This window comes from Lepidochelys kempii, chromosome 5, assembly GCF_965140265.1.
Source record: "Lepidochelys kempii isolate rLepKem1 chromosome 5, rLepKem1.hap2, whole genome shotgun sequence".
NCBI classification, from domain to species: domain Eukaryota; kingdom Metazoa; phylum Chordata; order Testudines; family Cheloniidae; genus Lepidochelys; species Lepidochelys kempii.
This window is the reverse complement of record NC_133260.1, coordinates 54403551-54430580: the sequence shown is the minus strand read 5'-3', so window position 1 is coordinate 54430580 and position 27030 is coordinate 54403551. Positions and strand designations below refer to the sequence as shown.

The following is a 27030-nucleotide window of genomic DNA, read 5'->3' as shown; positions in this document are numbered from 1 at the left end:
ATTGCGGTTGGCAGGGGCAGACTGGCACTGTCCATGCTGTTCTGTTGATGAACGTCATCCATTGTGAGCTCTAAATTGCCAGGAGGGCACTTCCTCTCGTTTGGACATTGTCCCATGGACCTCGGCCACCACCACCCAATTTTATTGCAATGAAGCCTGCATTGCCACTGACTGTGCCTCCCAGGGGGCAGAGCCTTTCAGCCTCTGGGACCATTTCATGTGCTCTTAACTCACCTAGAGAGGGAACAGAAGGAAATCAGCACTTTGCACTTGCACAGTGTGAGAGTGACCCATTAAGGGGGCGAGGGGAACAGTTCCCCCAGCACAAGGAGACAGTGGCAGGATTTTACATGGGTGAGGATTTTCATTGCAAAGTTAGCAAACACCAGCTGGGGGAGGGACACCCAGGCCAGCTACAAGAAACCACCACCTCCCTCCCGTTCCATAACGCTGTCCTCCTTCCACCGAGTCCTCCAGCCCCTGGGGCTGCGGGGCTCTTAGTGGAGGGTGGAGCAGGTGCAAGGTGTGGGGGGGTGTGTGTGTATGTGTGTGTGGTCTTCTCGCTCTCTTCCAGCAGAAGGAGCCACTCCAGTGAAGGGACTAGGGGGAGGGGAGTGCTGGGGGGAGGGAGTTTAGGTGGCTCGGCTCTCCTCTCCGAGGCACGCCGCCTCTGTTTGTATACAGTGCGCTCTCCAGTCAGCAGGGCTCTGCCCTCTCTCCCTTCATTGTTCCCTTCCCGGCAGAAGCCCCTGCAGCAGCAGGCGCCGGAGGAGGCGGCTGCCACCAGCCCACTGGTAGACAGCGGGGAGCGCCACACGCCCAGCCAGCTCCCGAGCGCATCGCCGGACCAGCCCCTGCTCCGCAAGCCGTGATGGACTTGCAGCGCTCAGACTGTGAGCTGCTCTGCCTTATTCCGGGATCTTATCAGTAGGGGAAGAGGCAGAACTCAGCCACCCGCCAAGAGAATTAGCCTTATTCCAAGGAACCTCCGGGAAGAGGACATCTTCTTCCTGAGTCGCCTGGTGGAAGGATCCACCCCCCTTCCTTCTTTCCAAACGAACCCCCAGTGCCTGGGCTCGTCCCTTGGGGGAGGAAAAAGGAGCACGATGAGCCGCTTGCTGGTCGCCTGGCTTTTGCTCTGTTTGAGCCCCGGGGAGCCGCAAATCACCCAAGGTGAGAAGGGGCGTGAGGGGATCTGGCCGCAGGGTCCGCCAGGGCAGTGGGCAGGGTTGGGGTGTCCGTGGGGCCGCGGGGAAGCCAAGGGATCCCAAAGTCAGAAGCGAAGTGCGCTGTGTTGGAGCGAGAATTGACGCAGGCGATCTTGGGCGGAGGGGACGTGAACTATTGGAAGCTGTGAATAATACAAAGCTGACAACGTGGATGTTTTTAATGTGTGTCTGTGAATGTGTCTCGGATTAAGTGCCCTGGCCTCAGCATACACGTTCTGTTTAGTGGGAAGGATACGGTGAGAGTTTAAATGTAATCCAGATGAGAGGTTGGGAAGACTTAATATCGAGAGAGCTGTCCACATCTTCCCCTTCTTCTTCTTTTTTTTAAGGGTGTTAATTCGGTTCTGAAGATCCAGCAAAACGCTGAACAGTTTGCAAACACATTCATGGGCTTTAATACCGCTGTACTAATGAACGCCTGTGTCAGTCTCCTTTTTGGCTGGCTCTCTAACTAGGACATTCTCCATCTGAAATGTGGGAATAAAACACTCCTTAATCCGATGGGTTTTTAATTGATCTCCAGCCCTCCCGTTGTAAAAGTTGCCGGAGCTCATCTTAATGACCTAAGAATGCGAAAGGGGGATAATAAAGTAACGAGTTTTTTTTTAAATAAAATAAAATTAAAATAAAAATGCAAAGCCCGTAAAGGCTTGGTCTGATCTTCATGGGAACGCTTCGGAGAGGAGGGATCCTGGGAAATACGAAGCGCTGCTGGTCGGTGTATTCAAGTTTGTAGAGACAGGGGAGGTTTGGTCCAGAATTTGAGGCGCTCTCCCTGGCGGATTAAAGCATCCTTTGGGTGCCGTTTTCAAACGAGAATGTGTTGGGGGGCGGTAAAAGGTGTGGAACAAGCCTCCCACTGTGCCGGCTTTCAGATTGAAATATGCCCTATCTGGCTGCAGCCCCAGGGGAAAGTTCCCTCCGATCCGAAAAGGTGTCTGCCCCTGTACGGAGCTGGAGGGATTCTGCCAAAGCAGCTCTGTGCATGCTGAGCGGGGGCTGAGATCTGAAACTCCTAGTCACCCTCACCGCTAGGCTAGCCCACAGGATCGGGGGAGGGGGGGGGGCGGGTCAGGCAATGTGTGTGTGAGGCTCTCAAGTGCCTTTCCCGGTATAATGTTCGCAATCGGCAGCCTCCTCTAAGGTGACGAAGTGAAGCCCGCTGTGTAGTTAGCTTCCCAGATGCAGCGAGGGGTTTTCCTCCTAGCGGTGGTTTCCCACCCACCCCCAGTGCTGTTTTCTGCACTGATTGTCTCTGCACTTTGATTCTAAAGCAGCGAGAGAAGGAGCGAGTGGGTGGCTGAGCGAACCACACGCCTGCCTGTCCCATAGGTGCGGAGATGGGCCGCCCCGTTTGGGTGGAGGCAGGGAAGGGTTGGATGCAGCAACTGCAGCTGCTATCCAGCCCAGTCCCGTTGTTGGGAGCTCTGTGCTGCCGTCATTCACTCTCACTCACCTCCCCTGCCCGTACTGCTGCGTGAATCAGAGCCTCGGCCCAGTAACACACACACGGCACCAAACTCAGCGACTGCTAGGGCTAAGGCTAGCCCAACAAAGGACAGCCGGTGATCGGGGCTGATTCTAGAATTGCTTTATAAGTCCCCACACAAACAATGATCTGGCCTCTGCCCGCTCCATAGCATCTAGCACTGTCTGTCTTTTAAGTGGAGGAACCGACAATGAAATGGTACTCCCCCGCACCCTCTTACTGTAATTTAAAGCTTTCTGCGGGGTTCATCATTGCAAATAGCTACCTATGCAAAATGAGTTTCTCCTCAGATAATCCCCAGCCTATAAACGCAAGCGCAAACTTGCTACCAGTGTCCTTGTAGCCAACCGATTTTTCTTTTCATGGGGTAAATGGCCATGTGGGAGGGTGGATGCACTAAAAAAAGAAATGCGATTTTGTCAGACTTTTGTGATTTTGTGCAGAGCAAGTATTAGCTGAGCATGTATCTTGCTAATATCTTTAACATTTAGACTTGGCCCCTGTCATTAATAATTTTTATTTTAAAATTAAACCAATATATCAGTCAAATTGAATATTTTATTAGCTCTTAAATTATTCATCGCTATGGGTTGCTCTCAAAATCCAGTAACGTTCATACAGTTGCAGCAAGCATGTGATAGCTTATGCAATCTGTCCTTGTACCTGCAATTTCTGCCTAAAGTCTTTTAAGCAAAAGGTATTATATCTGACAAAGTCTAGACATGTCTTAAATACTCTGCATTGGAATTGTACATGACTGCCTGGTACACATCTAAGCCTTTTTCTTCTAGTTACAGCAGGAGAATCTTTTTTTAAATAACTGGAGGATGAAATAAATATCATTATTTTTCTACAGAACAACATACCTTGTAGAGACAGTTTGCCCATTTTTACATAATTAGTTGAATTGCAATTGTTAAAGTAAAATGTTTTCCAATTATTTTAAAATGCAGTGATAAGAGCAAATTGTATTGCGTCTTCATAACATGGTAAAACTAAATAAAATTGTTCTTAAACAGATCTACTACACGAAGTTCATTATGCTCTCTGGCATAACACTGTAATAGTCACTCTCAAAATTAAGAGGGTTGTAATAGTTACAATTACTTATAGTGCTTCTAAAAAGTTTTCAAACAGTCCCAAACTTTTTCTATGCTTTATTAAACTTCATCTCTCTCAATAAACGTCAACTTTCATAATAAAAACTATGCAGTGGTTCCATCGCTGCAGTGGTCAGCTCTGTGTCTTTGGGTCAATACCAGTTACAAGTGGAAATTAAGTAATATGGTTAGTTAATTAGTTGTGTTGCTGGTCTACCATTACATTCTTATAGTGTGTGCATGTTAATATGCAGTTAGATTTCCTTGGAAATCATTGGTATACAAAAGCAACTTATAGTTTTTATATATGAGTGCTGAAAACTAAAGAGAGATATCAAATTGTGATTCCTTTTTGCTATTAACTCTATTGTCTTTAAAAAATGTGTGTTTATGGTAAGCTTTATATGCTGCAGGTGTATACTTAACTAGCACAGTTTAGTAAATCATTAAGATGTCCTTTATAAAGCACGATAACAATGATGGAATAGTCTGGTCATTTCAATAAAAAAACCCTGATTTGTTTCCTTCCATTTTATTTTGTCCAGTCTGGCTAATTTTTTAATCTCATACATACATTGGCACAGCAATTTGATCTTCAGATACATGTTATATGCAAATATATGTAGAAACTAGGCTATAGGAGAGGAGTTGGTTCTTGTAGCGTTTAGCTTTCAAGAAGATGTGGATGAATGGTTTGAAAGGGAGTTACTGGCTCTTTTGATATTTGTTTCTAAACCGCAATAAAGGGTTTACCTTTCTTGTTGTTGCTGTTCTTTGCTGAAACTTGAACACAAGAAATCTGATGTTGTGTCATTTATTGAACAGACAGCAGCTACAGTGAAGAAACGGATGATTTATGATGGAGTAAAAACATTGTCTCTTGTCCGTAGAAGCAATACAGAGATATCAGTTTGGTTTGTACCATTTTTAGAAACTAATCAGAGTGAAGAGTAGTTTTATGAAATCTTGTATCAAACTATTTGCTATAATGGTGACTAAAATTCTGTGTCTATATTTTGAATGTCAAAGATTACAAATGAATGTAAACGATCTGAACACTTGAAATGCTCTGTTTAAGCTTACTTTTTAAATAACTTTAGAAACAGGTTGTAAGCTTTGTCATAATGATCTTTTTGTAACGATTTTGTGTCCTTTTGTGAATTGCAGTAATCTGTTGAAGAGACACATTCTAGGGAAAACAATCTTCATATGTGATGTTTTCAATGTTTCATTGTCTCTCATTGTGGTTAAACCAAGATCTATTAAAAATTAATACATATTTAAGCAGAATGTTGATGAATGTCAGAAGAAAACTATGAAGATTTTGTGGTACTGATCTGTGTTGAGAATGGGCTGTTAATCAGATGCACCCACACCAGTAGGTGTTAGAAGTGTCAGTGGAGAATATTTAGACAGACAGACATAAATCACTACCCAGAAATAAATCATGTGGTCAAACAGGTAATTAGCCATCAGGACTACCTCATGGAAAGGGGTTGATTAGACACATCTTAACTTTACACTAATATTTAACAATTACTGTAATTATGTGTTTTTTAAATCACATTTTCAAAAGGAACTTGCTCAGTAAATTCAACTCATGTGGTAGATCTTTTGTGAGAAATAGACACCGATCTGTACAATGCCCCTGCATTGAAACAGTTTCTGTTCAGAGATTATGGGAAGCCTTTACACTGAAGACTTAGCAAACAGATGACATTGGCATTGCCAAAAAAGTCTGCAAGCTTTTTTGTCTGTCTGGGGAGCCTGAGAAGATATTTTTAAATCTCCAAGAAACTTTTTCAAAAGATGTTGCTTTTTCTCCATTACAATGCAAGAACATAATTTACTCCAGTGCTTGGAAGCTTCTCTAAAGCCTGCTGCTACAGCTGGAATGAGCACCATGGTGCAGCAGTGCTGAGAAACATCAGAGATAAATAGCAGAACATGATTGTTCAAATCTAACAACACTGGAAGACTGAAAACATCACAGAGACTTCTTAAGATTTTCCTGTCTTATGTCTCAGTGAACCTTTTGCATCTGTGGACAATATCAATTTCTCTACAAACAGCTGACAGTGTGACCTGGCAGAGTGGTTTCTCACTGTTCTTTAACAGATTATCTTTGTATTCAAATTTGTTTCCAGTGCCTCCTGGTGTAGCCCTTAGCGTATAACAGATGCAGCAGGGTACAATAATGTAAGACTTGTCAGTTTTGGACAGTAACAAATGTCAAGCCATGCATTGTTCCAGTGGGGACTCCTTTTTTTTTTAAAGAGTCCTTTTAAATAAAAATAGAATGATGTTTTATGTGAGACTGTGTAACAAAGACAGTGTTTGCAGAAATGATTACTGAAGTGCCCCTTTCTGCTAGTCTTGTAGCAACTAGCACAGTTATCAGCTAGTTAAAATACATGAGAGTTTAGCACACTCTGAAAGTTCCTTCAAAAGTAAATATCTTGCCATTAGGGGCCAGATTCTGATAGCTCCTTATTCCAAGGTAAGGAAGGGTTACTCCACAAATGGTCTTACTGACTTCATGGGAGCACTCAGAGAGTAAGGCACTAAAGCATCAGAATCTGTTCCTGAGGAATTTGTATTGAAATGATTACAATGGTCTGGAATAATTCCCTTTATAAAGATGCATGAGCTCTCTCTTACAAATTCATCACCCAGGCGTAGGGTTGCTTTCTTCACCACTTCTAATTTACTTACTGTTCATGCCTCTTTGAGAACAGCAAAATCAAACTTTTACAAGCTCAAGAGCCAAGAGTGGTGCTGAAATCTTAGAAGATAATCATAGGGCTTGATGTTGTACTGAGAGTCAGTTTTGGCGTATTTGAGGTATGCTTGAGGCTTGGCTAGTTACAGTGTCAGACTGCACATGGAGGTTTGAGAGCATGGGATAAGCATTCAAACAGTACTAATTTCTTTCAGTTTTAAAACCCCATCCAAGAACTGGGAAGAGAATGTGAAGTAGGAGTCTAAATTCTTTCTGTCCAAAATCATCTGAGATAATAGAGAAGACTTGAACCAGAACAGATATTAAAGAGGCTGATCCTATCATTCCTAAAGAGTCAAAGACAATGTTAAAAGCAACTGAAGTCCTTATCCCAAACTATGGGTCTTCAGTGTGTCTCTCACTCTCTCTTCCAGTGAAATTTATGACAAGAAGAAGTGGAGGGAAAGGAAACATGAACTGAACTTTAAAGTGCTTTATTTCAGCCTGAGCGAGTGAAAGATGATGGGGCCGCAAACCATTGAGTTATTATACTCTGTTATTATGCTGGTCGAGATCTTACCCTACATTAGGGATCCTTCATGCTGCTCCAGTGCTGCACAGAAGCCCTAAAGCTGGTTTGGCTAGCAGCTTGGAGTGGGAGCCTGCGTAGGGGAATCTTCAGGTGGTATACAACTGTCATAGCAGTTTCTATACCACCACTAGCATAGGGAAGTGGCCAGGAAAAGAAGGCACAGAGTCCCAATGATACCCTGATGGTAGCATGGTTCTTCAGTACTGGTAAAGCAGCAACAGAACTGGCAGTTGCAAGGCTGAGGAAATTTGAAATCCTGGCTCTTTGGGGCAGGAAATTATGTGTTTGGATGCATTTGCGCTGTGCATAATCTGTGTTCTGATCAGAGGTCTGACTGGGACCTCTGAATGCTACGGTAGTATAAATAGTTAATAATCATAGTTTATATATTATTCCTTGCCTATAAAATAGTTCAGATTTAAAAAGCTGAAAAATCAGACTGATCTTCGGTGGCTATAAGCAAATTATTAGGCACAATTAGAATATGTAATTACCTCAAAGCTGATTATTATAGAATCTATTCTGAGTGGAATACCTTATCATACAAAATCCTTATGAAAATGTATTAAAGCAGCTATAACCCATATACAATGTCTGTAGGTCAGATCCTCAGTTGGTGTAATAGCAAATGGTTTTAGATCATAGGGTGCTAAACTTCATATTTCAAAACAATCCGTTATAGGAGCCAAAAACGGCATCGGAAACAACTAAACTTCGAGGCTTCTTAGGTTTTCTTGAAACTCAAAAGCTAATGAACAGTGTCCCCTTGCCCTCCCCCTCCAAACTGCTTATTAAAATGTTTCTTCCAGGCTATGGCTTGTATGCCAAGAAGCATTTAGAAGCACTTTTTTTCACACAGGTAAAGAGTATCTCAGAATATGTGATTTTAATGGAGATGCTTGCACAGTCTTCACTATAGCATTGCTGTAATGCAGAAAGTAGGTCACAAAGTAGCTTTTAAAACTTTAAAAGCTTTCTTGCAACTTTGGCAGTACCATTTTCCTGCTTTGAATGTAGTGCTTGGCTAGCGTCAGAGAGTGGCATCCGATGGAAGGTAAGAAGTAGGCATACTAAGAGTTGCTTCTCTATGTAGGACTCAGTTGTGAGTAGAACTGGTTCAGAATTTTTCAATGAAAGCTTTATTTTATTTTATTTTATTTTTTAAGTTGAAACAGAAACTTTCTGTAGCAAGGTTTTGGATACGAGAGTGAGGGAGACTGATGCAAACCCATCCCAGAGCAGCTGATAGCCTAGGAGTTAGGGCACTCATCTGCGATGCGGGAATCCCATGTGGCTGCTCTGTCTGATCTGAAGCAGAGAACCTGTGTCTTGCACATCCCAGGGGAGTGCCCTAACCACAACCTATGAAGTCAGTATTTATCTCAGTCCTGCCTGTTCCACTTTGTATAAATAATTAAATATTAATTGGTCCAGAGAGAGTGCAGTGGTCAGGGTACTCAACTGGGATGTATGTGGCCCAGGTTCAAGTCCCTGCTCCGAATCAGGTAGAGCCTTGGTCTTCCACAACCCAGGTGAATGACCCCACCATTGGGCTATTAGCTATGTTGGGGTGGGTGTATTTCTCTATTTGTGAAAAATTCCAATAGGCTTGTGTTTTGTACTGGCACAGAACAAAAACAAATTCCAAACCCTTGAAATTTTTCACTAAAAATAATTCTTATTTTCTGGCCTGTTGTAAGGCCTGATGCATGGCCATACCAGAGAGTAAGGGTGTGGTGAGGAGCCTACACCAATGGTGTCTTTGCACTGGCTACTTGCATTGTTGGAGTCTGCAAGGGGAGGACATCCGTTACCTCACTGGGCTGCCACTCCCCTTCCTGGAAAGGTGGATGGATGGAACTTTGGCTCTGCCCATCCACCCTACCCCTGCAAGTGCTGGCATCAAAGCTGACACAAAGAGGGAAGAAATCTGCCATAGCTGGCACAGAATTGTTTCTCCAACAAAGCAAGGGCAAAGCAGAGACCAGATTGTGGCTTTGTTTTCTCCCCTGCTCTGTGGGTACCACATCTACAAACTGCCCGTTGGTCAGGCTGGGTTGTAAGGCTACAAAGCAGCCTCTAGTGCCCAAGTTTAAAAAAGTGATTCCCCAACTATTGCTTGTTTTGACAGAGAGCAAAATGTTCTGAAACCGCTCATCACCTTAATCTCTTGCCAGTTTCCAGCAGCAGTAAATAGAGTTGCCATGTTTTTGTGCCAGGAGACTGACAGAAATTGCTACAAAACTACTTTTTCTGTTGTCAAAAAGCTGCTTCAGCTCTGTATAATTAGGGAGAATTACTGTGGCAATGGGAAAATAAGTGATGTCTGCCCAGTGATTACCTCAGTCCTTACACTTCCTCCTTGGTGCAGCCACTATGGACAATATATCGGGATGACTTTGGAATATAGTTTTATAAACCAAGTTTATATGTGAAAATTGAAAGTAAAAGGTGTCTTAAAACAGTTGTATTTTTCTGTCTAGCTGCTTATCATCTTTGACAGCGTCTGTCACAGTTGGATGTCATTACACACCTCCAGTCTCTTTAATTCAGGCTTTGGTTATTCTGTTATAGTTCCACAACTTGCATTACTTTATCTCTCTACTGTGTATTTTGTCTAGAGCGGTGGTTCCCAAACTTGTTCCACCGCTTGTGCAGGGAAAGCCCCTGGCGGGCCGGGCTGGTTTGTGTACCTGCCGGGTCCGCAGATTCGGCCGATTGCGGCTCCCAGCGGCTGCGGTTCGCTGCTCCAGGCCAATGGGAGCTGCTGGAGGCAGCGGCCAGTACGTCCCTCGGCTGGCGCCGCTTCAAGCAGCTCCCATTGGCCTGGAGCAGCGAACCGCGGCCAGTGGGAGCCGCAATTGGCCGAACCTGTGGAGGTGGCAGGTAAACAAACCGGCCTGGCCTGCCAGGGGCTTTCCCTGCACAAGTGGCGGAACAAGTTTGGGAACCACTGTCTAGATATATTACACTTTCCAGATATTGCCATGTGTTCTGAGGTTCTCCTCTCTTACCTTTTGCTGCTTGTTCACTTTAAGTGCTTTCTCAGAAAGGTATTATTTATGTATTAATTATTTTCATAGCAGTCATTGCTGAAATTCATTCTTTATGAAATTTACAAAATTCCTTATCTGAGGAATTGCTCAAGCGGGAATTTTCTTGGGATAGTGAGAAGATACAGAACAAAGGGAACAATCCAGTGAAGGTTTGGGTTTTTTTGTTGTTTTTTTTAGGAAAGTTATGGAATAATATCCCAAAGGTGATGGAGGCTCATCATTTAGGTTATTTAAAATAAGACTGGACAAAGTACTAAAGAATATACCAAAAGTAATAATCCTCCTATGGCAAGGGGAATAAGGTAGATGACCTAACTGTCCTTTTCCAACTTCACTTTCTATGATTTTTTATAGGAGACACATTTTAGCAATTATTCCTTTGGCTGTCTCTTTTATAGATCATGTTCTGACCCAAAAGTCATCATACAAAATGATGTACTGATTAAAAATGTTCCTTCAGGCTAAATGGGTACTCCTTTTTGGAATGCATGGAACTCATCCGATGAAGTGAGCTGTAGCTCACGAAAGCTTATGCTCAAATATATTTGTTAGTCTCTAAGGTGCCACAAGTACTCCTTTTCTTTTTGCGGATTCAGACTAACACAAGTACTGCTACTCTGAAACCTGTCCTTTTTCATAATGGCTTTTCTTTTACTAGGTGTATTCTGCCCCAGCCTGTTTTAATCTCTTGACTCTCTCCATCAAGTATCTGCAACCTGAGTGTTTGCTTTAGGTGCATATATTCTTTTAAATGTTCTGTGTTCTCATTTTATTAATTTGACCCACCCCACCCCCATTCTGCTACACCTGTAAAGCAAGATTTTTATTTTACTTAAATTAAATTCCATCCCAGTCTCCGGCTTTCATGGTTCAACCTATCACAAAATCCTAGAGGAGTGTCAAAGACCAATGGAAAGGCACTGGAGGCAAAGTCCACACACTTAGGGAACTCACTGGAGGCCTGTTGTGGGATAAATCTGTTCTGTGGTGGAAGTCTGTTGGTGAGGAGCAACCTAAAGCAACCCTAGAAACCTGCTGGATAAGAAGCAGAGGTGAGAGTAAACACTGAATAAAGTGAATTCTTACACCAGCAACCAGCATCTAGTAAGAAGAATGGTGTCTAGGAAATCACCTCTTCCTTGTGAGGAGTGTGGTAGCCTCTACCCGAAGGAGGCAGAGATTTCAAACTCTAAAATAAAAATGCTAGTTCTCCCCTATCTTGCACTACTGTAGTCACTTACACCTGTGTAGTGTGATTATAAAATCTGTGGCTCTGATTTGGTGGCATTTAAACCTGCTTTTGTGCACTTTCTTTGCATATGTGTAAGTGACTATGCAAGAAGAAAGGATCAGGTCCTTAGAACATTGTGTTTGTAGTTACCTAATCCCCAGTGGTTGTGCTACATTGGCCCTCCTGCCCAGCTAAGTGCTGACTGATTTTAAAGCCTGTCCTGATAGGTCACTTCAACTCTGGACCAGATTAAGACACTTTCTCCTAATTTCTCTGAATGATTGAAATAGCTCTTGCCACACCAAACAATGAGGAACTGGAGCTCTCCTCCCAAAATCCCCTCATGTATTAACTTCAGGTTTAGCTAATTCCTAGTCAGGCATACTGATTGAAGACAACTGTTGGGTAGGCTTGATTCTGGCTGCAGTCCTGGCCTCTTTAATTCAGGCTTTGGTTATTCTGTTATAGTTCCACAACTTGCATTACTTTATCTCTCTACTGTGTATTTTGTCTAGAGCGGTGGTTCCCAAACTTGTTCCACCGCTTGTGCAGGGAAAGCCCCTGGCGGGCCGGGCTGGTTTGTGTACCTGCCGGGTCCGCAGATTCGGCCGATTGCGGCTCCCAGCGACTGCGGTTCGCTGCTCCAGGCCAATGGGAGCTGCTGGAGGCAGCGGCCAGTACGTCCCTCGGCTGGCTATGGCAAAGTACCCAGGCTGTTCCCTGGTCTCTCTCGCAGCCCTCTTCTTGGGCCATGTTTGGATCTGCAGTTTCTGAAGCTCATCTACTCATACAATGCAGTCTTCTTGCAGCCCAACCCTGCAGGGTTTGTAGAATGGCTGCTAGGTCTGATGTCAACCAACTAGCTGCCTGCTTGAAAAATGAAAACGAAAATGTTTTTGGTAAGACATTTAAGAAAACTTCTACATTTCTGAGAGACATTAGAGGGGAACCCCTGCTTCTCTTCCTCCCCACCCCCATTTTCCCTTCTCCCCTTTTTCAGTGGCAAAAAAAATTGTGCTTTTGGTTTTCCAACAAATAACAGTGGGAAGAGGAGATTAAAAAGTTCCTATGGAAAACTTTCTTTTGAAAAAAAGTCATTTTATGTTCTCCCCCCTCCCCCCAAACACACAAAAATCCAATGGAACACTTCCAACCAGATCTGCCTGTAGCCAATTACCTGTCTCTGCTTGGGCAGGGCTGAGCTCCTTTGTGCTGGAGTGGCATCCCATCCTCCACTGTGAGAAGGCTAGTACCAGGAAGCTTTGGAGATGAGATTTCCTGCCACCTGTCTAATCAACTAGGGCTCTGGAGGTTGTAGAGGGTAGCTCCTCCCCTCTGCCTGCTTGGATTCAAGTGTTAGGGCTGGCCCCTTCAAAGCACTGCTGTGGCACATGCAGTGAGGGTTTCAGCTGCATGCTGAGGTCTATCAATATTTTGTTATTTAAGTGGGTACATCTTCCAAAGAGAATATGTAATTTCTCTCAAAATCTAGAACAAATGATATATGAAGACCAAGAGATTAGTTCAATAGATATATGCCTGATGTTAAAAGAACTGCTAAGGAAAATTAGATGGCTGTATCTGTTATGTTAGGAATTATGATGACAGACCTCATTGTTAGTATCACAGTTACTACTGTGGAAGGGTCAACAGCTGCTCCCTGTCAGTGTGAGGCATCTCCTCAAACAGCATGAAAACTCTGATAATCGTGATCTCATAATTATACTTACTCCCAAACTTAATCCATTCCAGACATCTTAGAAACAGATGATCTATTGTGAAATTTCTAAATCAGCATTTTGGAATCACTATTTCAGGTAAAATGTTGGCTAATTTAATATAATGGTCTCATCTTATGACTGTGTTCCAAACTGATGAGCTGTAAATTTCTTTAAAATGCATATTGCAAATGGTCACAATGTGTTTACGGCAAAGCATATGTGTTTATCACACTTGGAATAATTTTAAAAAGCCTTGGGTGTAGAGAAACAGCACAACTTTTCTGTAAAAAAAATTATATTCAGAAGCAATATAATTTTGTTCTCCATTTTGCTGTTAAGAATATAGTACAGAAATGTCTGGAGGATTAGACTTATTATACCTGTTCTTTGAGGAAGAAAGAACAGACTTGCTAAAGGATTTTAAGAAACATACTGCACCAAGTTGTAATCTATTCTGTAACTGACTTTATGAAAGGTATTTTAAGTGGATTTAATGAAATATTAATGTTGGGCCCTGGTCACCCGTGATTGAATAGGGGAGTAATTGCACCTCTTACTCCCTAGTGTGCCCATGTAGGATCTAGCCAAATCTTAGTTTTGGGTGTGAGGAGAGTATTCTGCTTCCATAAACAAATGTTTAGAGGAGGGGGTAGGGAGTAAGGGAAGCCATGTCTCTACTTCTCCTGAGTGCGGTGGAGCTGGCTGAATGCATAGGGCAGAGTGGAGATCACACTGCATCTTATAAAGGGCTGACATAGGATGCATCCACCCCACCCTATGCAAATGAGGTAAGGAGGAATTGCATCTTGAAGGTTGTCATAAATATAAAGGGAAGGGTAAACACCTTTAACATCCCTCCTGGCCAGAGGAAAAACCCTTTCACTTGTAAAGGGTTAAGAAGCTAGGATAACCTCACTGGCACCTGACCAAAATGACCAATGAGGAAACAAGATACTTTCAAAAGCTGGAGGGAGAGAGAAACAAACGGTCTGTCTGTGTGATGCTTTTGCTGGGGACAGAACAGGAATGGAGTCTTAAAACTTAGTACGTAATCTAGCTAGATATGCGTTAGATTATGATTTCTTTAAATGGCTGAGAAAATAAGCTGTGCTGAATAGAATGGATATTCCTGTCTTTGTGGCTTTTTGTAACTTAAGGTTTTGCCTAGAGGGATTCTCTATGTTTTGAATCTAATTACCCTGTAAGGTATTTACCATTCTGATTTTACAGAGGTGATTCTTTTTACTGTTTCTTCTATTAAAATTATTCTTGTAAGAAACTGAATGGTTTTTTCATTGTTCTTAAGATCCAAGGGTTTGGTTCTGTGGTCACCTATGCAAATGGGTGAAGATTTTTATCAAACCTTCCCCTGGAAGGGGGGTGCAAGGTTTTGGTGAGGATTTGGGGGGTAAAGACATTTCTAAACAACACTTTCTCAAAAATAAACTGTTTGGTGGTGGCAGTGGAAGTCCAAGAGCAAAAGATAAAATAGTTTGTATCTTGGGGAAGTTTTATCCTAAGCTGGTAAAAGTAAGCTTAGGAGGTTTTCATGCAGGTCCCCACATCTGTACCCTAGAGTTCAGAGTGGGGAAGGAACCTTGACAAAGGTGTGTGTCTGGGGTATATTCCCAGTGCTGTTCTTGGGGTAATGCCCCTATATGTTGTTCCATGCTCCTGGTAGAGCTTAAAGGCTCAATCTAGTCCTTTTCTGAATGGCAATAGAAATACATTCCGTCTGGGGAAAAACTAAATAAATGAGCCTTTTTTCTATCCAGTATTTCACATGGATTTTGGGGTGAATATTTAATTCCCAGGGAAACTTGAAAGTACAGTGCAAGAGAGGAGATTCAGAATACAAGGATTTCATGTGAAGTATTAACAAAATAAATCAAGGTGACTGACATAACCAAGGACGGTTATGGAGGAAACAGCAGTGCTAACTGCACTACGTATTTCATAATTCAGAGACCAAAAAAGTCTACACCAGCATTGCCTGGATGGGAGGTGACTGTATTTATCATAGATATCCCTGAAATACCTATGTGAAAATGGGGACTTCTCATTGGCCACTTAGCATTTGTAGCCCAAAGTTGCCATAGTTTCAAAGTGATAACAGGGATTTGGGAAAACATGGGGATCTTCTCATTCTTTGTTTTTCACCTTTTGTCGTTTCAGATCTATGTTGCTGCTGAGGTCCTATTTTCATTTGTTTTGTTTTCTTAGGAACTCTTTATTTCTTGCCTTTGAAGTGCTCTCTGTACCATCCTCTATTTCAATGAATTGAAAGCTTTCAAATAGTCTTCAAAATTATTGGAATTGGACAGCCTAATGGACAAGTCCTAAGATCAAAGGCAATTATAGTACAATTAGACCAGGAACTATATGTGACACACCCTACTGTGTCAAGCTTGGTGTGTAGTTTGAAGGTCTTTCACAGAGACCGTTTATAATGTACGGTAAGCCAGTGCTTCTTTTCCTGTGGACCATTATTTTATATACCTTTAATGGTTCGCTAGCTCTCGTTTGCCCCCCGTAATTTCAAGACTTCAATTCATGGAATAAAACACACAAAATCCCAGAGTATTTTGATCAAAAGGATGGCTTGATGTCGAATGAAGGCTATTTTAAAAGTAACTCTTTTAAGTGCAATGGCTTTGTTTTATTGGTCCTGGTTTTAATAAACAAAGAGGCATTACTTTGCAAACACTGCAGAAATTATAAAAACAAAACAAAACTGTCTACAATATTGCAAAAGCAATCATTTGATGAACAAAAGCATGCCTGAGCGTTGCAAACTGCAACTTGTGCAAATTAGGAATGTGAAATTGCTCTTTATTCATATAATTTAGGATTTTAAGGTTGCATAGAATCATCGATTCTGGGGCACAAATGTACGGACTGGGATAAGATGGTTCTGAAAATTTGGTTCTGAAGTTAACTTTTCAGATTTGGTCTGGGCTTTTGTCTCACAAGCCAAAACCTGGATGTATAAGATTAGGTGCCTTAGCCCTAAACCAAAACAAACTATGGGGTACAAGATGGGGAGCCCTAATATATATTTGCTAAGAAAGAGACCTGGGTTTTGGAGCTGAGGGTAATCAGCTCCTGAGAAAATAAGGTAATTTTTATTTAGGTGTGTACATATGGATTATAGAAAATCTTGGTTGTGATTTCCAAAAAGGCAATGGGAGCTATGGACAATATGGCCTCTTTGGAAAATAAACAAAAAATGTGGCATAGTATGATCTTTGCCAAAGGAAAACATTGAGGGTAAAGAGAGGGTTTTTTCCCTCCTAAGTAAAACAATGCAGTAACTAACAAGTGTTTTGGTATCCACCTCTCTTTTAAAGAAGAAAAAGATCCATTACAAATGTGAGAGATTAAATATTACGTGTTCCGAGTCACCATGTTGCTCTGATTAACTTTTTCATTTTGTGCATACCTTTGTTCAGATTTCACTTTGGATCATAATTAGAGCAGATGAATACTGCAAAACTTTTGCAAGTATATTATTTCACATTTTATAATAAATGTGAATAAACTTGATCTGGTAGCCTTTATGCTCCCCCCCCCCTCGTTTCGAGGGTAAATTGACCCCATATCGAAGGTCAGCCCAAAGGTTCACATCCTATGTAAGCCCTGCCGTGACTACTTAAAATTGGATATATGGCTTTGTACTGTTAGCCATCTCTGCATAAGGCTGAATTTCATTCTTTGTGAATGTTAAAGTGATGAAGCTTCACTTGCGCAAATGCTAGCAGAATGCAAATCTACAACTGCAGCCACATATCAAAAAACAGTTAAGTGTTTAAGATCAGCTGCAGAGTAAATCTGCTGTTTTCCTTAGTTTCCATGTTTGCTGATTTACCTTTAATTGGTGTTTATTATGAACTGAATGGATTAAGCAGTGTAAAATAAAGATGCTGAAATGTCCAGGAATTAATTGTCAGGTTTGTTTATGCAGTGTTTATTGGGCTATATAAGCTGACAGTGGCAACCCAAGAAAAAAAGATTTACTTAGTAATTAACTTCTACAGTTCTATATTTTTATATTAAATCTAGAATGAGATATTTGATAATTGTACAGCTTTCACTTTTCTGTATATTTCACTTCAGAATTTTAATAGTAGAAAACTATTTGGATTTTAATGTCCAAGACTGCTACAGAAAACTACAGTTCTTAACTATACGGGGTTAAGCCCTAAGTACTCAAGCTAGGGGTTAAAAACTAGCTGGTTTGGCACAAGAAATCTCAGATGGAAGTCTTTTGCTTAGAAGCCCCAGATCTGGGATTCAGTGATCAAGTAAAGAGTTTAATAGCTCTCCCGGTAGGAGTGTTAAGGGAGGAAATTAAAGTAAAATGAATTGATGAATCATTTGGTTGCACTCCGGGGAAAGGCCAGACATTTCCCAATAATTAATTACCTAATTTAAAACCTACCCCTTTTTTTTTAAAGTAATAACTTGGATACTTCTACTATAAAGCAACAGATCTTAAACTAATGTGAAGAGCTGTTATACTTTTCAATAAAGGTATAGCTGGTGTAATATAATAGATGCCACCTAAAAAAATTAGTATCAAACAAATGAGTCCATAAAAATCAATGTGTACTGCATTGCTTATTAATCAATGTGTAAATAGAACTAATATGAGTATATAACATCAGGATAAAAACAATAGTAATCAAATCTATGTATCAGTTATTAAAATAAATGAGCTTGACTACTGACAACTAATCATGAGCTGTGTATCCATTTAATTCAGATGTAGTATCTTTAACTTTAAAATGAATAAATTCATAATTGTGTGTGCCAACCTTGCCATCTTGTTTCTGCAAGGTGCTGAACACATCTATGAAGCGCTGAGCACAGCTGGGTGAAATTTTTCAGCTGAAACTTTTTTCTGTGAAAAATGCAGATTCAGTGACCCCAAAACACCTAATTTGTTTTTGTTTTGAAATGTTCTTAATTTTGTTTAAAATTTTTATTTAAAATGTTAAATGCTTAAATTCCAAACAATGTTTTATTCTGGGTCAACCAAAATGTTTTGTTTGACCCAGAATGGTTTGACTTTTTCAGAATTGTCAGCACACACACAAATCTGTTAGCCCAACTGTACTACTGAGTGCTCTCACTTCCCACTTCCTACACTGGGTATAGTTGTTCAGCAGGCTGCAGGACTGAGTCATCTTATCCTACACTACACTGGAATTTACAAATAATGGCTGTAAATTTTCTAACTGTCCCAGTAAAACATTATCAAGATATTTAATTTTAAACTATGCTAGATATTTGTGTTTCGATTATTGCATTCTTTAATGTTGCACAGATATTTTCTTCCATCAGTTCACCTCCAAGTGAAAGCCTGCGATTAAGGATATACTTTCAGTTGCCACTTTTTAATGTCTTCATGACTAGTCCTATGAAGCAGTGTGAGGGACCTGGTGTGAGGGACCGAGCTAATGTCTCCACTCCTCACTGTCCGCACAAGGATGCGAGGCTTAATAAACCTCCTTACTCACCACTACACATGTGCATAAGGTCAATGCATAACCTGGGCCTTAGTTACTGGCATCCATTTGATACTGGCCATTGTGCAGGGTAAACCTTGGCATAACAGATCCAGAAGGTTCTTAAGTAATGTTCCAACAGCATTAAGGGAATCTTTTCAGCAATATAAATCCATACAAAGCAGAGTCATCTGGAAGAGATCTTACATAGGCTTGAAGGAAATTACTAGCCTACAGAAGAACTGGAACATTCCATCTCTTTGTAGGAATGATGACTGAGAATCAGAAGGAGCAGATCAAAAAGGTGGAAAAAAACTTCAGAAAGTCTTTAGCTTTAGGCTGTTTGATGTCTTTATCGTCCTGTTCTTCTGCCAGCAGCTGGTGCTTTTGGATCAGCCACTTTTCTCTTTGGTTAGATGCCAAGGTCTATATTCTCAGCTGGTGTAAACAGGCTTATTGGAGCTGCAGTTATATAGACTAGCTAAAATTCTGGTGTTCGGACTCTTATGATAATCTAAATCCTGAACTTAAGCTTTATTGCAAAATTGCTGCTAATAAAATAATTGTGTGGGGCTTCCCTTCTTTCCTTTTGTCAGTGAGGCATATGGATTATAATGGATCATAGACCAACACCTTACTCAATTTATTATAAAATTAGTGCTGTTGACATGATTGTGTTTCACACTTCCAATATCTATTTATAGTGTATATACCTCATTGGTCACTGAAAATCACAATCCAAGGTAGTGATGTACCACATCACAACTTGCAATCTTGAGAAAAGAAAGAGGAGATGTGTTGAATAGCTATTAAAATATCAAGCAATTTTCTAATCACACTCCAGAGTGCCTTGGTGTTATGAGGTTGTGGAATCTTATTGCACCTATGCTATTTGAAATATTGAGATGTGAAGATGTTTTGCAGTATCAGTGCACCTTGGAGTGTCTCCTGGCTTGAGCAATGGAGCCTGTATTCTTCAATGCCACCTTACACATTCACTTTTTTCCATAAGTAAGTTGCACTGACGTTTGCTGTAAATCAGGTCCTAGGATATACATTTATATGCCATTTTCAAAAAGAGACATATTCAAGTAGCCATAAGAGGATATCTGATTAACAATGGACATGAGCAAAATTGTAGCTTATCAGCTTTCCTAATACGTTCTTGTCTTGGAAAAACTGTTTGATGGCAAGACCCTTTTCTTGAGCTAGAACATTGTTTTTTGTTTCAGATTAATTAGAAGCCTGGTTTATGTTGTCATGGAAAAACTGCATTCCTGGGTCAACATCTGAACTCATTTGTGTATGTGAGCTGACTGTAATGTAGTAAATTACTACATGATGCACCACAATAAATGGGTCGCTGCCAAAAAGAATGTAACCTGATTTTGGGCCCAATCCAGACCTTGGCATAAACCTCAGCAGACCATGTAAATTAGGATGGCCTACTATGATAGAGAGCCCAGTGTTTGAGTGGCAGGAAGGCCTTTATCACTGTAACACAGGAGTACATGGAATGTGTGCAACTCATGCAAGTGAGCTCCCTAGCACTCCCCTCGAGCAGACCTAAAAGTATCCCCTACTCTCTGATTTTTAGACTTCAATAGTTTTGAAGTTAAGAAACTAAATCAAACTGAATACAGGCTTCTATTCTACAAAAAATGTAATTTTCTGCATCCATTTTTCATTTTAAAATTAAGGTGTATATGGTGAATAAGCTTAAAAATTGCAACTAATACCATTGAATGATACAATAGTACAGCTGTTAAATACAAATCTAACTTGACACTCTCAAATAACTGTGCACAAACAAAAAATAATATTTCTTCATAAATAGCTAAAGCTATTGCCTCTATTCCATGATAGCAAATGTGTAACTTGAGTGGTTTAGTATCCCAAGCTTTATTGTACTTTAAGTAATAAAGTATTGGATTGTGATTGGTGATTTTGAACTAGTAGTATTGACCACTTGCCAAAAATACCCAAAGCTTTTGTCCAGTAAGGGGGAGAAAAGTCTTCTTCCAAGATTTTGAATATTTTTAAAAACTTAAATATTCATAGATACTATGTGCGGTATTCCCCTGGCTCTGTTGTTTAGATGGGAACTAGATTTTTGGCTGTTCTTCAGGGTCTCTTTCTGCTTGAGAATCTGTTTTGTTTTGTTTTTTTCTCCCCTCCCCACCCCATACTTGGTGGTGATGTGGTCTTTTTAAAATGGAATGATGATGGTATGATTTTTTCTCCAGTGAAACCACAAGAAGATTTTAAGTGCTCTGGCACTATTTCAGCTGGAGACTATTACAACCCAAAAATCTTAGGACAGCAGAATTACTGGAGTGACAGATTAGGAAGACTGAGTCAATAGGAAAAGATAAGCTAACAAAATAGATGCTCTTTTTAAAAAAGAAAAAAAAAGTCTAATTCAGTTCAGATGCAGCTGTAATTAGTTGTTCGAAGATTCAAACTCAGTTTTTGTCTTTATTCAGAAATAGATTAGCTGTTGGTTGTATGAGCTGTTAAATTGGCAGTAAAATTAAAAGTTGATATCAAAAGCGAAAGAATTAAGCACATCTAAATGTGTATGTGAAGGATTGACCTTGATCCAGTGCCTTTGTGTTACAGGGGTGCTGTATAAAAAGAGAAATGTCTGTATATATGTAAATAGTTGACTAACCAGATAAAGTGCAAGAAGAGGGTGCTCAAGAATATGGCTTTTGTAAGAGCAATAAAACCTTTGTTGTTCATTGCAAATTGCTTCCTTTATGTAGCTCTTCACATGAACTCTTAGCAATGGGCTCTCTCTGGTTCGGGCCCTAAATGCATAACATTCAACTGTAAGGTTAATTAAGGCTGAAATGTTTCAAATTTTAGATGGTGGCATAATCAATGAAAATGAGTTGATTTATCTGTTCCATCTGCTATTCTTACCGCCTCTACTTTCCCCATGCAGGCACCATGGTGCTACTGCAGTGAAAAGCCAAAGTTACCCCAGTGTGGTGTACTGAGGACTGTGTTGGAATTGGAAGCCATCTCTTTAAGAGGGAGGGTGTTTCCTGGTCCTGTTTGTGAGCAAAGGGGCTGTGTAGCAAAACATCTGGGAGTGGAGTCATTCTGGAAAGAGCCCGCTTAAAGTAAGGTGGGGTGGGATGAATTGTGCTTCCTTGCATTAGGGAGCAGCCTGTTTTCTCTGTGTATTTTTGGTTCTTCTGTATTATCCTGATGAATTTTAAGAAATAAAGTAGTGTTACATTGTAATCTTCCAGCAAGAACATTTTTTTAAATCTAATTTCTCTATGTTTATGCTGTGAATGAAACACCCAGCTGAGTGACTTTCTTGGGAAAGTAGAGGGGCCTGACAATGCAGAACCATTGACAAAGTCACCAAATGTTACTTGGTTGCTTATGTGGAGCACCTGTGCAAGGTCCTTCATACCACTTGGGCTACATGGAGTAGTAGGTTCCTCCACATCTTTGCATGCAGCAGAGGTGTCTCCACTTTCTCCAGAATGGAAGATGGAGTCAAATGAGGGAAAGGGCCATAAGGTCCCACAATTACATATCCACTCTCTTTCTATAAGACCCTCACAAACAGTCTTCATTAAAGGACTATGATTCCAATTCCTGTGCCCTGACCTTCATGGCCAAAGGTGGACTGCCCTGTTTATGTTTTTATTTTTTTGTTACAGGTAAGGTAAATTTGATCCATAGTTTAATATGTAGCCTTTTGCCTTTGGAAACTGGTTTCAATTTCTGGTTTAGAGTAGTGTAAATGTCTTTGGTGATTTCATTCTAGATCATCTGATCTTAAAACTATCACTCAGCTTGACATGCTTAGTACCATCTGTTCAAAAGAGAACAGTTATAGAATAGCAGATACATTGCAGGTCAAGTCTGACATATCTGGCAGAGTTCTCCATGGAAACTTGCATGTTTGCCCTGACTATACTTGACTTACACTAGTCTCAGTATTAGTCCTTTGCTTTCATGATCTCTAAAATTCACATCCCTCCCACAAATAATTATACAGTCTGAATACGATGAAAAGACAAGAGAAAAATCAGTGTTGCCAAATGGGGAAGAACAAGATTACAAAGGAAAAGTGCTATTTTCAAGCTTAAGAGTGGAATTCACAATCAAAAGATAAAACTTTTTTTGAATATATAAAAATTTACCTGATGTAAGCAAAGAAAATAGACTATACAAGTGCAAGTGACATTTTCTGCCTCTCCACTATTGGGTTGGCTTTATAATAATTATAATGGCTTTATAATAATTATCAGAAAAATATTTGGATACTCCTATTTAGCATTCTCTGACAATTCTGCTTTGCTTGTCCGTTAACTGATCAGATGGTAAGGTGGCAGTATTATTATGGAATCAGTCAGACCTGTAAATATTCTGTGCTGCATAATTAGTAATTCAGAACAAGGAGAGAGAGGTACTGTTGTGGCACTGATAAAGGGAAGCAGTGAAAATAGACATGTAAGTCTTTTCTGCTGCCTTTCAGAGTGATAATCATTGTCAAAGGTGGCTTAAATGCTCAAGTACCCACACACAAAAAATTACAGTGGGTTAGACTGAAACTTGAACCAGCACTGGGGGAGTACAAAATCCCCTCGTACCCCAGCACAGACAACTGTGCTACTCCAGAGCAGATGGTCTGTTGGGGGTGGAACTTTGCTTTTGCCCCTCCATCCCAACTCTCCAGCCAGTGTAGCACAGACCGACAGAACAGGGTGGTGGTGTAACTCACTGCTAGTATACGCCAGCAGTGAATTACTATCCTACGGAGCAGTGGGGAAGCAGGTTGTAAATTGTGCCTCCCAGAGCTAATCCCAGGGCTGTGCCTAAAGGCACAATCTAGCTCTGTAACTTCATATGCTATGCTTGCTAATTTTTGTCACTGTTCCTAATTTTTATTGTGTTCCTGTTCCCTCATCCCCTTAGTTTAAGAATGAAATGAGAAGGGTGTAACTGGAACGGAAGAAACTAGAATAGAATCCTGGATGAAAATTTTAAAGCTGTCCTTCACCAAGTGCTTAGCCGCAGTGAATCAGCAGGAGGGAGGGACTGTCATAAAGAGATCACCAGGCTGTTTCAGCTGCGTAAAATCAGAGAAGCTTGTCATGTTGTTGAACAGCAAAGCAGTTTTCAGAACTCCCCATCCCATCTTGCTAGGCATTCTACACTCTATAAACTCAATCAGTGTGTAAAATATCTAAGGTAAACTGACAGTCTCATTTGATGTGAAATCATCTATTTATTTACTGCTTTGCTGTCATTGTAAAACTGGTGATTAGTCATCATTGATCCTGTTTACAGAAATCTTCACACTTAGGTAAAGTTAAATCTTAATTGTGTGTACCATTTTGAATGTATGTCCATTTTTACACTGCTAGTTCCTTCCTGAAAATAAACTGACTAATAGCTGTGCTTAAATTATATATCTTTTTCTAGTGGAGAAAAGAGTTTATCTCTCAGTAATTATATGACTCAGCAGTTGTTGCCCTTTCTAGTAAACTGACAGTCTTTGACACTTAAGGGGTGAGATTCAAAGAATGAGAAGACTTCAACAGACAGTGTTTCTTATGCGGTACTCTGATCACTCATGGGAATCTGTGAAATGAATAAAATAAACACTCTATAATTTTCAGTATGTGAGCATTTGGGATTTCCATTTTATTTATTTTGTGACAGATCAGTGGATGGGTTTTAGAAGCTGAGCTGATTAGTCATGTTTGAAGTGTAAACATTATTTTGGAAAATACTAATTATTAGTATATTCTTTACATAAGAATTTCATTTTTGGACAGGAAATGCATCTAATACACTAAATGCTGCCTTCGTGAGCCTCTCCGCCTGCCACTTTGCCTTCCCATCTCTTTGTTCTGTGCTTTCCTCTCAAGGGCACAACTCAATGGTATCTTGTTCCTTTTGAAAGGAGAGAAAAGAAGCGGTGAGGGGAAGATCCTTCCAGACTGAGGGCAGTAATGAAGTGAAGAATGAATATCATCCCACCTGGACCTTCTCTTTGAGTGTCAGTCTCCAGGTCAAGATCACAGCTTTCAGGATATATGTAGCTCCTTATATGATCCTGATCCAAAGCCTATTTAAGTCAATGAAAGATTCCTATTGACTTAAGTGGATTTTGGATCTAGCCCTACATGAGCAAGTGAAACAACCAGGCATTTCTGATTCAGCCTGTCCCCCTCATTTAATACTACTCTGGCATTAATTATGTGGCACTGCTATCTGAAGAACTTGTGGTGTTTCCTTGTTAGCAAGGTACGCAAAGTATTATTAATTATTATTATTATTATTATTTATTATTTTTCATTATAGAAGAGGAGGAACAGATACAGAGGGAGGAAGTGACTTTTCAAGGCCAAGTAGTAGATCAGTGGTACAGTCAAAAGTAGTAGAATGTAGATCTCTGATGGCCAATTCCATCCATTACCACAGGCCTACCTTTCCTTAACCTTCACCATTTCCCCTCATTCTCAATCTCTTTCATCCTTTATCCTCTAGCATTGTCTCTCTCTATTCATTACATGGGTGTTTCTTCTCCCACTTCAGTCCCTGATTCTCTTCCATGCCAACCACTCCATTTCTTCCTTTCCCAACTATCCCCCCCCTCTCTCTCTCCCCACCCTCTATAATTGGTGCTACTTTGGATCCTGATTTTCTATCCCTAATTTGGGTAGCTCTTGGGTGTTCTTTCTCCTGTAGATGTTTGGGCTTGGGCTGGAGCCTGAACTCTGGAACCCCATGACGGGGGAGGGTCCTAGAGCCTGAGCTCCAGTCTGAGCCAGAATGTCTATGCTGTAGTTTTATAGCCTTGCAGCCCGAGCCCTGCAAGCCCAAGTCAGCTCAAATGGGTCTGCTGCAGGTGTGTTATCACAGCATAGACATACCCACTGTAGGTGCATGGTAGCTATCCCTAAACATGGAATGCATATGTAGCCTCCTACAACTATGAACATACACTAATCTTTTCATGATTCAGGCTCTCTGTGTGTCGGGGGTGTGTGTGCATGCATTCTTGACCTGAATCGGCTGGCACATAGGTCAGGTTTGGACCTGCCATTGTGTGGGACCAGAGTATTCATGATCAGGTGCCATAAAGCTTGCATCCAGGTGCAGATTGGGTGCAGTGCTGTATTGTAACCACATGGAGTAGACTGGCAAAGGGTTGGGGTATGAATTACATTCCTCCCATAACCCAATTGAGATCTCCTATGTTCCCCACAATATACTGATTATTCTGGCTTTTTACAGAGAGAGTGAACTTCAGCAATGGAGAAGAAAAACTTTATGTAAAGTACTAGGAATGTACCTGACAGTTACGGATAAAAATAACAGCTTTATGGACACACAAATTACAGGCACTTAGTCCTTTGAATATTTATTTATTAGGGTAAATAACCAATATATTTAGCTGAATAAGTCACTGCTTTTCATGCTGCTTTACAACACTGTGAATGACATCATTAATTATTTTGCTGACAGGGTATCACAATTTATCATTCCACAAGGACCTTCAAATCTAATACAAAATCTGTGAAAGTGACTTCTACAGCATGATTGCAGTTTCTGCCGTTTATGCAATGAAGTCATACTGGAATGGATAAATGTGCTTAACTGATATGATAATGAAAGATAGCGGGGGAGGAGAGTTATGGGGAATATTCTATCACTTGCATTAGTCATTACAGTTTTACTGCATACCTCTCAAGTCCAAAAAATGACATTTGGTAATTAAGCTAGAAGACATGGACAAGCTATCTGTTGTCATGGATATCGGTACACCTCTGGTATATGGGGAGTACAAGGCAAAACGAAGCATCTCTGATCAGTTGAAAAAGAGCCAACATCTATAACATATGTCCATGGGAGCCCTGTGCAATTATGGCATACATCTTGAGATTTAGACAGAACATTTTAAAAAATATATATTGCCTTCCCTGTTTCAGGAAAGTTCAGGAAAGATCAAATATTTTTAATTTCACAAAAGCAAATGGTTTAAAGCAAACTCTAAAATATTCAGATTCAAAAGAGTTTTTACAATAGCATTTCTTTCTAATTTTAGGCTTCCCTTTATGTTTTGCTGGAACTGTTTCTTTGCTACTGGAAGGGTGAGGACATGGGGGTGGGGAGGAGGAGGGAAAAGAGAGAGAGAGAGAAATGACATTCTTCTCCCAACTGAAAGAATGAAGAAAGAGAAGTGGAAGAAGGCAGCAGACAACAAAAGAAATGACAATTGTTTGAAAAGACTTTAATTTTTTTTTTTAAAAGAGGGAGCGAAAGCAGCTGTCTAATGCCCACCAACCCCTCCTCAGAGAGCCTTCATCCTCAGATGACTGCTCGAGCATTAGTAGAA

General features: G+C 40.7%; 1 protein-coding gene across 1 annotated transcript in view; it reads left to right on the top strand.

The window, feature by feature from the left end:
* The first annotated feature begins 626 nt into the window (after positions 1-626).
* Positions 627-27030, top strand: part of EDIL3 (EGF like repeats and discoidin domains 3) — a 392377-nt gene continuing 365973 nt past the window's right edge. The window contains exon 1 of the mRNA XM_073344422.1: positions 627-1173. Within this exon, the coding sequence (XP_073200523.1) occupies positions 1107-1173 (67 nt within the window). The 5' untranslated portion in view covers positions 627-1106. The remainder of the gene's footprint in view (positions 1174-27030) is intronic.